Source organism: Acomys minous, assembly GCF_964271855.1.
Source record: "Acomys minous genome assembly, chromosome: 15".
NCBI lineage: Eukaryota > Metazoa > Chordata > Mammalia > Rodentia > Muridae > Acomys > Acomys minous.
This window is the reverse complement of record NC_140497.1, coordinates 69,715,227-69,728,477: the sequence shown is the minus strand read 5'-3', so window position 1 is coordinate 69,728,477 and position 13,251 is coordinate 69,715,227. Positions and strand designations below refer to the sequence as shown.

General features: G+C 42.7%; 1 protein-coding gene across 7 annotated transcripts in view; it reads right to left on the bottom strand.

Moving 5' to 3' along the window:
- YTHDC1 (YTH N6-methyladenosine RNA binding protein C1) overlaps positions 1-6,003 on the bottom strand; it is a 30,440-nt gene extending 24,437 nt beyond the window's left edge. For 2 of the 7 annotated variants that reach the window (XM_084760160.1, XM_084760165.1), the window contains exons 1-2: positions 5,583-6,002; positions 1,439-1,474 (exon numbers count right to left, since the gene is read on the bottom strand). In XM_084760160.1, the coding sequence (XP_084616286.1) occupies positions 1,439-1,474; positions 5,583-5,610 (64 nt within the window). In that variant the 5' untranslated portion in view covers positions 5,611-6,002. Of the gene's footprint in view, positions 1-1,438; positions 1,475-5,582 lie in introns of all 7 variants that reach the window. The other 5 variants (XM_084760162.1, XM_084760166.1, XM_084760163.1 and 2 more) reach the window with 4 other exon arrangements.
- Positions 6,004-13,251: the final 7,248 nt, after the last annotated feature.

Sequence of the window (13,251 nt, the reverse complement as noted above, 5' to 3'; positions counted from 1 at the left end):
CTCATATTGCCTCTGGCATTTGGTGGTAAAGAAATAATTATCTCCTTATGTGATTAGAGAATAAACATATTAACTTTAGGGCTACTTTCTCTAAGGTTAATACACTTCCTATCACTCTGTCTTGACGCTTGACGTTACGTGTCAACCTGGTAACCGTGTGGGGTGAAGATACTTTCTTGTAGAAAATGAAGACATTTTCATACAGATATTCCTCAATAGGTTAATATCAAATGCATCTTTAGATTGTAATAGAATATCTGACTTTTAAAATTGCCGTTTGAGCAGGGTACAGCAGCACTCACCTGTAACCTCAGCGGAGGCAGAGGCAAGCAGATCTCTGTGAGGCCAGCCTGGTCTACAAAGCAAGCACAGGACAGCCAAGGCTACACAGAGAAACCCTGTCTCAAAATGACCCAAAAAAACAAACAAGCAAACAACCAAAAAAAAGTGCTGTTTGAATTGAGTTTTGCAGCAACAAATGTTAAGTGAAGCTTAGTTTGAGATTAAAAAGGATTTCCAACAATGTCTGAAATAACCTTAAAGCAATACAGACTTATGTGAAATGGAAAAGATATTCAACCACCTCTATTATCAAATACTCAACCAAGGTTTAATTCTTTATGTAAAACTAAAAAGAACATAGCTTTTCTCATTAGTATGCAAATGTTTTTCTTTAACAGTAAAATTACATAATAATTATTTATAAATATTTGAAACATATCTATTTTGTATACCTATATATCTAGAATCACATTAAGACTTTTTGATGAAGGTGGTCACAAGTGGTAAAAGTTTAAAAAGCCCTTTCTTACATACATTGAATATATGATGATAGCAGGACTCACCTAAGACTACTTACAGTAAAAGAAACATAGGTTGCTAGAACACCAGGTTAAAAGCTCTATAGACCTCTAATTCATGTACTGTAGAATAATCCTAATTTCTATATGATTGTGTGATTAAAGCAAACTTTTTTCACTGGGGAGTGGGAATTTGAGGCCAGCCTACTCTACACTACTGAGCTCAGCAATGCCAGGACTACACAGAGAAAACTTGTCTCAAGAAAACCAAACCAACCAACCAAACAAACAAAAAACCAAAAACCACAAACTTGTTTTCCTTTGATACATACATAGAAAACTACAGACCTAAAAATAGTTTTAAGGCATCTAAATCTATTTCAAAATTAAACTATCACAAAACATTTTATGTCAAAATATAGGCAGTGCAATAAAATTAGCTCAACAAAACTGACTTCATTCAATAATATTTCTATTTAGAACTAAGGTTCAAATTTATTCAAAGGCTATATATTAAGTCAATAAAATGAAGTGGGTTACTGTATGCTTTGTTTTTAAAAAGGCCAAGTATTTTACATAAAAACATACTTTATTTTTGTTTTTTGAAGGACTATCATTAGGGGCCCAGGTTCTCTCACCTGAAAACAACCAGCTGGAGCAGTCTTGGCAATCTTCTGTTAAAACAGAGAAGGTAACACGTCAAGACTTTTCAAGAGGTGTTCTGGGTTGTTGGTAATGAAACTACTAATACTGTCTAAACACAGGCCATGCTGGTATTTCTAATGACAAGAGCAGTATTGTCATCTGCCTTATTCTAGTATGAATATATGCTGGCAACTTATAATGCTGATGCAAAAGTCTTAAGGTTCAGTTCCGTTGGCATCAAGGCACAGAGGAACCAAAGTTTTGGTTGAGTTTATAGTCATGTATCAATGAGGTTACGTCCTGAGCAATGTGCAGCAATCCCTACATGGTTTCGGCATCTTGTAAACATCTTAACAAAATTTAAGTATCAGCGATCATTATCTTGCAAATTTTCAACATTTGCAAACTCAAATTTTATTTAAGTCAGTGTTAAGTTTAAAGGTTGCCTCAATTTTCTTAAAAAAAAAAAACTTTTTAAAGAACAAGTTAGTGATGCAGGTGCCATGGCAGGAGCCTGTAAATCCCAGCACTCTGGAGGCAGGTGGATCCTCTGAGTTTGAGGCCAGCCTGGTCTACAAAGGGGGTCCAGGTCCAGGTCAGCCACGGCTACACAGAGAAACCCTGTCTAGAAAAACAGAACAATAACAACAAAACGAATTAATTACCTCTACAGAAGGAGTCATCTGCTAATGTTTTGTATTTACATTATTTTTCATATATGAAATCACTGTTTGACAAATTGCCAGTAAACTGAGTTTTAAAGTAAAGGTACAATTTCTAGGTACAGGAAGTAAATCAAATTAACACAAACTGGAATCACCATAGAGTCTTGTCTTCACCTCAAAGAGATATTAAAAGCAACAAGGCTAATAAGCCCGCTTGTTGTAGCACTTTAGACAGAAAAAGAAGCGAGATTTTCAAATGAGCTTAGCCTTAGATGATTATGTTTTATAATAACTCTAAAGCTTGGGCGTGGTGGTGCACGCCTTTAATCCCAGCACGCAGGAGGCAGAGGCAAGCAGATCGCTGTGAGTTCGAGGCCAGCCTGGTCTACAGGGTGAGTCCAGGACAGCCAAGGCTACACAGAGAAACTGTCTCGAAAAACAAAAAACAAAAGAGTAACTCTAAACTGAAATCCAAAGAATGTAAATGACTGAACCAAAAATCTCACATCTCTACATAACTCCAGAGAGACTGGCGTGGCAGAGCAGCCTCTATCTGGGACACACACGTGACCACACAAGACTGAAGATCAAGCAGTACTATTTACTTCAGCGCTCAGCATCAGATCAAGACTTAAAGAAAACTGAGTTGTTAAATACACATTTTCAAACCTGTGCAAGGAACCACTTACTTTTTCTTCAATTTTCTTACTGCAGTTTCTACGGGGTAAAACCAAGCAACAGGATGTCCTGCAGCCACCCCCCCCCCTTTCTGCTATCATGCAAAGCACATTTATTCACAGTAGGGTAATTCCTCAAACATATTTTAGTCATTAAAAGACACTATTCTTCTAAATGTGTCAAGATTGTTTTGCCCACGTGTATGTGCACCAGGAGCAGGCCGGGCACAGGTCAGACATCGGATCCTGGAATTGGAGCTAACAACATTTGTAAGCTGACATGTGCGTTCCGGGAACCAAACTTGGGTTCTCACAAGTGGACTGAAGTGCCCTTCGCTGCTGAGCCTTCCCTCCCAGCCTGCAAACTATTACGTCCCTAAATGATGTCCAGGGACTTGGAGAGCCTTCCCATCAGTATTTTCCACCCTCCATACCACCTCATGATAGTATCTTATTACTTTACATCTCCTTCTACTACAGGAGATCCAAAATGGAGGAAGGGGATGTATACTGAATCCATACTTTTACAGAGCCTCTCCTCAGGTAACTAGCTCACAATAGTGCCAGCCACAGCATTCATATAAGTGTATACAAGCTATATACACAGCTATTTGTGTGTATATATGTGTACTACTAAAACTAAGCTATAGATTTTATACTGCCCGTGCTCAGTTATTTAAAGAGTTCAACCATGTAAATACTTAAGGCACAGAGGACACAATTACTTTAAAAGACACCTTTAAACACACCCTTAAAAAAACAAGTCTTGGGCTGATGACATGGCTCAGAGGTTAAGAGCATTGGCTGCTCTTCCAGAAGTCTTGAGTTCAATTCCCACAATCATCTTTATGAACTAGTGTCGGACTGCAGGTATACACGCAAGTGGAGCACTCATATACGTTAAATAAATAAATAAATCTTTTTTTTAAAGTCTTAGAAAACAAGAAAATTGTAATTTCTGAGTGTTACAGAATGAATTTTAAGTAGTCTCAGGAATTCCTAATGTAGTGGGCTTTGTAACAAGCACTTTAATTTCTGTAATGTTTCAGTTAACCCTCTCCACCTGGGCAAACTGCCCGTTCCCTGCTCTCGCATACTCCTTGCCCTCTTGAAGCTCCAAGTCTAGAATGTAGAAAGTTACTTACGAAATTCATATACACTTTGAGTTAACTATTCTTTGTAGAAGACACTGCAGGAGCTCCAATAAAATTCATGCAAAATGTTTACTTTAACAGAAAAGATGTGCATTCCTTCATCCTACAGAAAAATGCAGACCTGGGGCTGTGGTTCCATACTACTGTGCCTGTAAGAGACACATAACGCACAGTGTTTACCAGTATTATCAAAAAACAAACAAAAAGTCAATTGTGAAGCTTCAAACTTACTTTCTGGACAAATCATCAACACAGGAAGAGCAGAGAGCTGGTAATTTGTCCAGGTATAGAGGATTAACTGAAGCATTACAGGGACTAATGTGTTCACTACAAAGTAATACACCAAGAATTCCTGAGGCTCTTTAAAATTCATTCTGTGATTAACACACAGGAGCTGCAATTTTGTTTTCTGGCACTTGTTTAATCAAGAACTTCCAAAAATTACAGATTTATTAAAGGTCTAACTTTTTGCATGACTAAGACGGAGGTGGTTCTAGACAGGGTTTCTCTTGTGTACCCGAGCTGTCCTTGGAACACATTTTGTAGACCAGGCTTGCCTCGAACTCCAGAGACCCACCTGCCTTGCCTTAGAGGGTAACAGCTTTGTAATTTCCTGGTAAAAACATAATAAATGGTACTTAAGTTACTTAACATACTCACTTTTCCTTGTTCAACTGTTAATCGTTTTAATTCTGCCTATCAGTCATAGGTATGTGACAACGGTCAAGTGACATTAGGCACTTCCAGTAGATACTTACTAGCCCCTTGTACAGAGAGATAACCTTCATTTTAACTATAACAAAGAATCATTTGTACCAGAGAATTTAAATAAAGAAGCATAGCTAAAAAAAAAAAAAAAAAGAGCTGAGAAAGATCTCACTCAAGGCAGCAGCATCAATATCGAGATCACTCTCTAGGTTCAAGTACTGATCTGGAGCCTACAGAGGCATTTGTCCAGTCTGGAAAGTCAGTATTTCAGAAGAAATAACATTTTGTCAACTTTATCTCTCTAGGTCTCTATAATCTGCACCTATGCATTCCTGGCTGAACCTTTTGAGAGCTATGAACTCTTCTCGGAGATCAGTTACCAGAACTGGGTTTTTTTGGGGGGGGTGGGGAGTGGACGCGTTTTGTCAAGCATCTTCCTTTCCTTAGTACTCGAATAAAAAGGGGCGACGACTCTTACCTTATCCAAAAGAACAGTTAGAAGTTACTTATATGTATTTCTCGCGATTACTATTCCACCCGTATGACGTAAGCTAGTGTATCAACGCTGACTGTGGGAGGTTATTTTTCGAAAAAGTAAATCCGGAAAGTGAGTTGAGAAAATACGCATTACAGCCGCATAATCTCACCAGGAAACACGCCTGGGGAAACAGGTTAACGCATAGCAGGCCCTCTCCCAATCGCTCTCGGGGCGTCAAGTCCCGGCCGAACCAAAAGCCTTGGCCGAGAGGTTACCAGGCCCCGTGGAAGGGAGGACGCCAGGCCAGGCCAGGCCTGTCTCAGGGAGCGGGTCCCGGCGCGGCCGCCCGCCCGCCCGGCGCGAGACGCTAACCTCCAGCAGCCCCGCCCGCAGGCCACGGCTACCGGGTCTTCCCCGTCGCCCGGCCGCCCCGGGGCCCCGTCCTCTGCACTCACCTTTTTCCTCCCGGCTGTCGGCCGCCATGGCTGCCCTCCGGCTTCCGCCGCCGCCGCCGCCGGGACGCGAGTCGCGCGGTCGCCGCAGCCGCGGCCGCAGGCGCACGAGTCCGTCCGTCAGTCCGTCCGGCGGGCCGCGCGCTCCGACCTGACCCGCTCCACTCAGCTCCTTGCGCGCGCAGCCCCCCTTTCCTCCCGTCCTCGGTTTCCCTTCCCGCCTTTGCGCTCCGGCCTCCGCCTGGCCCGGGGCTTCAGCCCTTCCTTGTTGGGGGCTCCGCCACCACAGGGACAAGGGGGGGGGGAGGAGGAAAGAAACAGATGGCGACGGCGGGCGGCGCTAAAATGGAGCCTGCTTCCTGCGCGAAACAATCCCGCTCCCGAAATGCCTTGCGCTGTTTACGCTCCGTGCCTCACGCGGAACGTCACAGTGCGGAGAAGAACGGGGGGGGGGGGGAGGGAAGCGGGACGGGAGGGGGCGTGGCTTCAGCACGTCGTCCCGCCCCGCGCAGCCTGGACGTCCGGGGAACCACCCTCCTTCCGGATGCGGAAGGACAAATGATATCCTGTGTTTACTATGTCCCGGGGTTGCAGATTTACCAACGGAAATGTTTGGTAGGCCTTGCATGGTTAATGTAAAACAAAATTAAAAAGACTGCTATGTAAGTTTCGTTAAGTAGCAGTGTCTCCTGTTTCTCCTTAAAAATGGTCTTAGAGGCTGGTGATGGTGGCGCACACCTTTAATCCCAGCACTTGGGAGGCAGAGGCAGGTGGATCACTGAATTCGAGGCCAACCTGGTCTACAAAGTGAGTCTAGGACAGTCAAGGCTACACAGAGAAACCCTGTCTCGAAAAACAAAAACAAGCAAACAAAAAAAAAATTTTTCTAGGACCAGGAGTTAATATGTTTAGAGCCAGGAAGGAGGTGGTGGCCCTCCCCTCTGATCCCAGCACTCAGAAGGCAGAGGCAGAGCATCTTTGTGAGTTTGAGGCCAGCTGGGTCTACAGAGCGAATTCTAGGACTGCCAAGGCTACACAGAGAAACCCTGTCTTGGGGGGAGGGAGGGGAAGAATGTTTAGAACCTGTTCTGTGCCTTCAAGGAAGTCTGAGTCTATTTCTAGTTAAGGCAGCCAACCAAGGCTCTTTATCAGAAGATGATGGAGAACATTGAAACAAAAGATACTTCCAGAAAATAACAATGCCAAAATCTAGACTATAACCAGATCTCCGGGTACAGAAGTCAGCATTTGAATACACAATGCACAAAAGCATCCTCCAGCAGCCCAGCACTTGAGAAACAGAGGCAGGGAGATTGCTTGATTTTAGCCCACCTGGTCTACAAAGCAAGTTCCAGGATAGCTAGGGCTACACAGAGAAACAACAACAAAAAATAACAGTGGTTCAAGGTCTTCAGGGGACATAAATGGAGTGAGCCTCCTGGAAAATAGGGAGTGAAAACACCTTTGGTATTCCAAAGGGCCACTCCTATACAGTGTAAAAGCAAGCTTACACAAGTTTAAAGAGTCACACTCAGCAGATGACGGGCTCTAGTCTACGAAACACTACACATATCTGCTAACCATCACACTTTCCTCAATCCCACAACTAGAGATGTGTGTGTGTGTGTGTGTGTGTGTGTGTGTGTGTGTGTTGTGTTGTGTTTATTCCGGTCTTGTAAGAAGTGATCATCAGATCGGAGTGTGCACTCTCCTCAAATTTGTCTCTACTACTCCCTCTCACTCAGCCGTGGCCAATTTCACTGTTCCTCAACATACCCATCGAGTATGTGGATTTGTAGGGAAAAAAAATATAGTTGCCTTATCCTACCCTAAGAAGATTATGTCTGAGTCTTAAGTATCAGTATATAAAGGAGAAGCAAATGTATAATAGCTTAGAATTACCTCCTCATGCCAGATAGCTAATAAACGGTGGTTTTCAACCTTCCTAATGCTACAGCCCTTTAATACAGTTCTTCTTGTGGTCCCCAGCCATAAAATTATTTTTGTTGCTACTTCATAACTGCTATTTTGTTACAGTTATGAATCATAATGTAAATATTTTTGGAGATAGAGGGTGGCCACAGTAGTCATGATCTACAGGTTGAGAACCACTGGCTAATGAAAACTGAATTAAAGTGCCTCTGTTGCCAACTTGGGCTGTTTTGAGCAGCTGTAAAGATAAAGGTGTGTTGGTTGAAAGACATAAAATATGTTTCAAGCTATGAAATCACTGTAGTTCATTAAACCCTTTGGATGGTAATAGAAAACCAGCCACTCATTTTTATCACCTTTTATTTGTTTTGGTTTTCGGTAACGGACCTCTCTTTCTCAAAAAGTGTATGCTTGACTATCCTGAACCCCCATGATCTTCCTGCCTCTACCTCACAAGTGTTGGGCATGTACTAGCATGCTGGAGTTCATAACGCTTTGATAGAAATGATCACTTAAGCCGGGCGTGGTGGGGCACACCTTTAATCCCAGCACTCGGGAGATAGAGGCAGGTGGATCGATCGATGTGAGTTCAAGGCCAGCCTGATCTACAAAGTGAGTCTAGGACAGCCAAGGCTACACAGAGAAACCCTGTCTCAGGAAAAAAAGAAAGAAAGAAAGAAAGAAAGAAAGAAAGAAAGAAAGAAAGAAAGGATCACTTATCTTCTCTTTGCAATTCAAATTATACCTTAGGGATACCAAACAAGTAATTGGTAAAGCAAATGTCTAATAGTCAAAGAACCATATAACTAAGACATTACCATTTTACCATCACTAATGAAATAAACATAATGTAATTAGCTATGTGTAATATATTACATATTGAGAGGTCTGGTTATAGAAGTCTAGCAAAGGCCTCAGTTTCTGTTAGCTCACAGCAGGCCTGGGCCTCTATTCTTCAGAGGTGGGTTCAGCAGTCGCTGGAAATGCTGCAAAGAGTGAGCAGCCAACCAGAGACCGCCATGACCTGCCCAGAAAGAAAGATCAATTTAAAAATAGTTTTTGGGCTGGAGAGACGGCTCAGAGGTTAAGAGCACCACCTGCTCTTCCAAAGGTCCTGAGTTCAATTCCCAGCAACCACATGGTGGCTCACAACCATCTATAATGTGATCTGATGCCCCCTTCTGGCTTGCAGGTGTACATGCAGGCAGAACACTGTATACATAATAATTTTTTTTTTAAAAGACTTTCTTTAAAATAAAAATAAAAATAAAAATAAAAATAAAAAGGTTTTTACTGCTGGTGTAATTGGTTAAGAAAGATATACTGCCGATCTCGAAATCTTCTGTCTCATGATAAACTCATGACCTGGCCAGAGTAGCCTGTGCGCTTACTCAGTTTGCCTAGGATTTCTAGTTTAAATTATTATTTAAAAGCTGAGTAGTGTTCCATATGTACCACAGTTTCTTTATCCATTCTTCTACTGAGGGACACTTAGGCTGTTTCCATGTTCGGGCTATTATGAGTAAGGCTGCTATGAACATGGTTGAGCAAATTTTCTTGTTGTGTGCTGGAGCATCTTCTGGGTATATTCCAAGGAGTGGAATAGCTGGGTCCTGAGGAAGTCCTATTCCCAGTTTTCTGAGATGAGTGGGGTATGACTTTCACACGTACTCTGGTGCCTCATATTTGACCATGTCCCCTGGATGGGGAGACCTGGTGGCACTCAGAGGAAAGATAGCAAGGCTACCAAGAAGAGACTTGATACCCTATGAGCATATACAGGGGGAGGAGGTCCCCATCAGGAACAGTCATAGGGGAGGGGAATAAGGGGAAAATGGGAGGGAGGGAAGAATGGGAGGATACAAGGGATGGGATAACCATTGAGATGTAACAAGAGTAAATTAATAAAAAAAATTTTAAATGATTATTTAAGCCCCTTTTGGAATTTAAATGCTAGCACAAAGAGCCTATGTGCTCCCGAGCTCAGCAGGGGTTGCCATCCTGTCTGAGTGGTGATCCCAGCATGCTAATGATTACCTAGCGCCCCCCCCTCCCTTAGGAATTCTCCTAAAAGCCTTTAAAAAGAGCCTACAAGCTCACGTGGGGGATGCTGTATGAATGGTCACCCCAACATGTTGCATCCTGTAGAATACACACTCTTTGTTCAAAGTTTGCATTGTATTTGAGTCTGGGGTCTTTTCATCAGCATGTTCTGGACTCTAGCAATATAGTAAATAAAATAACACACTGGGTATGGTAGCACACGACTTTAAATCCCAGCACTCAGGAGGCAGAGGGAAGCAGATCTCTGAGGCCAGCATGGTCTACATAGTGAGTTCCAGAACAGCCAGAGAAACCCTGTCTCAAAAACCCAAAAAGAAAAAGAAAGAAAGAAAACAGAGACAGGAGATAGCAGATAAGCAAGAAGGAAGGGAAGAGCACTAGGCAGGGGGGCGGGGCAAGGGTGTTAGTCCCAAAAGGACAAAGAACTGCCTCTAGGTAGATAGCAAACAGACATTGGCCCATAGGCAAAAGGCGGGTTATAAAGGCAAAAGGAGAAACCCCACTTAGGATGGGGTGTTCAGTTTTAATTGGGCATGTTAATTACGTGAGCCAAAGGGGCTTTCCATTACTGGACTTCAATACTTTGATAGCTGGACCTCGGTGGTCAGCCTCAGGAGGAGGAAGTAGCCAAATAAAGGAATAGACGTTAGCGGCTAGTTTTCGGAATATGATCTAATGGTTTTTTTTAGAAAGGCAAAGGGAATTCTGGAGAAGGGCGAGGCCTGCCACAGCCACATGCCGGTGTCCCTTCAGGTGTGTCTTTGAGGTGTTGTGTAAGTGCCCTCTCCTATTGAAATGTTCCATCCTGCAGAGACATTCTGTAAGCGGGAGAAGTAAACAACTCAAACTAGCTTCAGGAAGTCATGAACCTGACCAGGTTCACTAGCTCACCTCCCCCACACCCCTTACCCCTGCCTGCAATAAAAGAGAAAGCAATATAAGCTGAGATTCACTCTTAGAAGCCAAGCTGCAAAGAAGACTCTCAGACCAGACCAGCTGCCTGGAAGAGGTTCAGACCAACTGTTGAGCTGCCTACAGCTTGTGCATTGTGTCTCAGGTTCCCAGCTTTTGTGAGTTGTCAGCCATGCTGGGGTGGGCCTTTGGTAAAAATGTAGCTGTCTTTGAGTCACTTCTGCTCCTGTAATTAACCCTTCCCCCATATCCAGTAGGGAAACCCAATGAAAGTCATTGGTTGACCAAGTTGAACTTTGGTAGTGTCTTTACTTTCTTTGGGCTCCTGGAGGTTAATAGACCTGTATACTATATTTCCCCAAGAAAAGTTTATCATATACCATGAGGGTAACTTGAAAAGATTTACTAGGAAGGAAAGAGACCCCTTATATCTGAGTGGCCCCACCACTCATGGCCAATCAGGACTGCATCTCAAGACCCTGTCTCAAAATGAAAAGGGCTCTCACTGCAGTGATAAACTATTTTTTTTCCCCACATTTTCTTTCCTGTCAGAGATTATAATTACATCATTTCTCCCTTCCGTTTCCTCCCTCCAAACCCCTCCTCGTGCTTTCAAATTCAGGTCGTTTTTTTCATGAATAGTCATGACATGACATGCATCTGTGTATATGTATAGACAAATATGTTCCCACATATAAAACCTATACAATGTTCCTCATGTTCATATTTCCAGAACGGACTGTTTGGTATTGAGCAAACAATCGGTGCGCGCTTCCCCCCAGAGAAGACTGTTCTTCCCTGCTCTCAGCATTCCTTGGTTGCCTATGGTTCTCTGAGTAGAGCGGAGGCCTCGTGGATTGCCCTATCTACTTTGGCATGTCTGTTCTTGTGCCCTTTCTCCTCATGTTTAGGCAGTCATGTTGGTGAGCTTCCAGGTGCAGCTTCCGACATTAAGAGATACAGTCTCGTTGCAAATTCCCTGCTCCCCTGGCTCACACAAGCCTCTCCACCCACCACCTCTTCCCCTTTGTTCCGCCGAGCCTTAAGTGTGAGGCTATTTTGTAGATGTAGCCATTGGCACCGATGGATTAATTGATAAGGTGAGAGGAGACGCCACTTCTAAGATATGATTTCTAGCACTGCTTCTCATTGAGCTAAACATCTGTGTTACTTAGCTAAAGGCCATGAAGTAAATAAGTCCACTTTTGTTTACAAGAGTTGAGCATGCCTCCTAACTATGATACTTTCTTGTAGTTTGCTTTTAATTTCAACAATTCAGCGTGACAACTATGATATTTGCATTAAAATTATTATCTACACACACATACACACACACACACACACACACCACAGTCTGCTGCCAGAAATCAATGCCCCCTCTGCAGTTCCTCACTCTTTTCCTCTTGCAGAGACTGGTCTGTAGCTACTTACATACATGGCTATTTAGATTTATACCTCTCTTTCCAAACTTCTGGCCCTATCTGGTGAGCAATAATTACAATGGCTAATCTTTATGGTCAAATTGTCTGGACTGAGAACAGTCCCCGGGTGGTAGTGGCACATGCCTTTTGTTGGGGGGTCAAGCAGAAGGAGCAGCAAACAGCTCTAGAATTCATGGAATACAGTCCACCAGTTAGCACACCCATGATGAGCATGTCTCAGCAAGGCAGAAGCCCAAGAACTGCGTGTCCTAAGGACTTCATGCGGCTATGGAGCACAGCTCTGCTTCTTAACTTTGCAGTTCTTATAATTCCCTTAATGTATGGATTGTGTGAGTACTATAAAGGGGGCTTCCAGCCCATCACTGGGCAGTATCACTGGCAGACGCAGTAACAACGCTTGATCTCTTCCAGGTGTTGCTGCTGGAGCAGATTAGTGATTTAACCATCACCCTTGAAAAGAACCTGCAGATGTAGATTGCTAGCAGTAACCACTGTCCTAGGAAAGAATTTGGAAAAATAAGTTGTTTAGCAAGGTTAGATAAAGTTGTTTTTGCTAGTGGGTCTGATGTAGAAAATCTTAGGGAAAAATAGACTGTTCAGCAAAGTTAGGTAAAGATGTTTTTGCTATTGGCCCTGATGCAGGAAATCTTAGGGGACAATTGAAGTTAAGGAAAAACACATTCTTAATAGTAAAGCTAGGGACTTTTTGTGGTTGGTGAGCGAAGACAATACCTCAGTTAGCACTAGCTAACGTGGCTCTTCTCACTGAAGCTAGGCTTCACCGTGACTAACAACTTATACGTATTTTTGCCCTTCGTTTCCTGATATGATTTAATAAAACATATTGAGTATATGAGCACCTTTAGGATTTAAAGTAGGAATGGCTTATTTTTATATAGAAGCTTAGATTTGTGATTCTTTTATGCTTTTTATTAGATGACTTTTTAAGATAATTGACTATTTATAACCACAAATTGCAGCCTGCCAGTAAAGAAAGGCTGGCTAAGAATTTACCTTGCTGGCTTAGTCTCTGTTAATTTATAACAAGTTTCTCAGTTGCAACTGTATGTGGGTTCTTGGAAATGACTTGGTTTTTTGTTTGTTTCTCACCCATAATACATAAAGCATTTGATCATGCGCAGGTCTTGTTTTTGCGAAGAACATATTTTTCTTACATACACTCATAGTAATCACTCACTTAAAGAGAAACGGAATATAAACACCTTGTGGTTTTTGTTCTGCTTAAAAGATCTTGCTGGGACATATAAGGTGTGGGAGAAATAAGGAAGTTGTTGGAATCTTTTTCCACCCACAAAGATGTG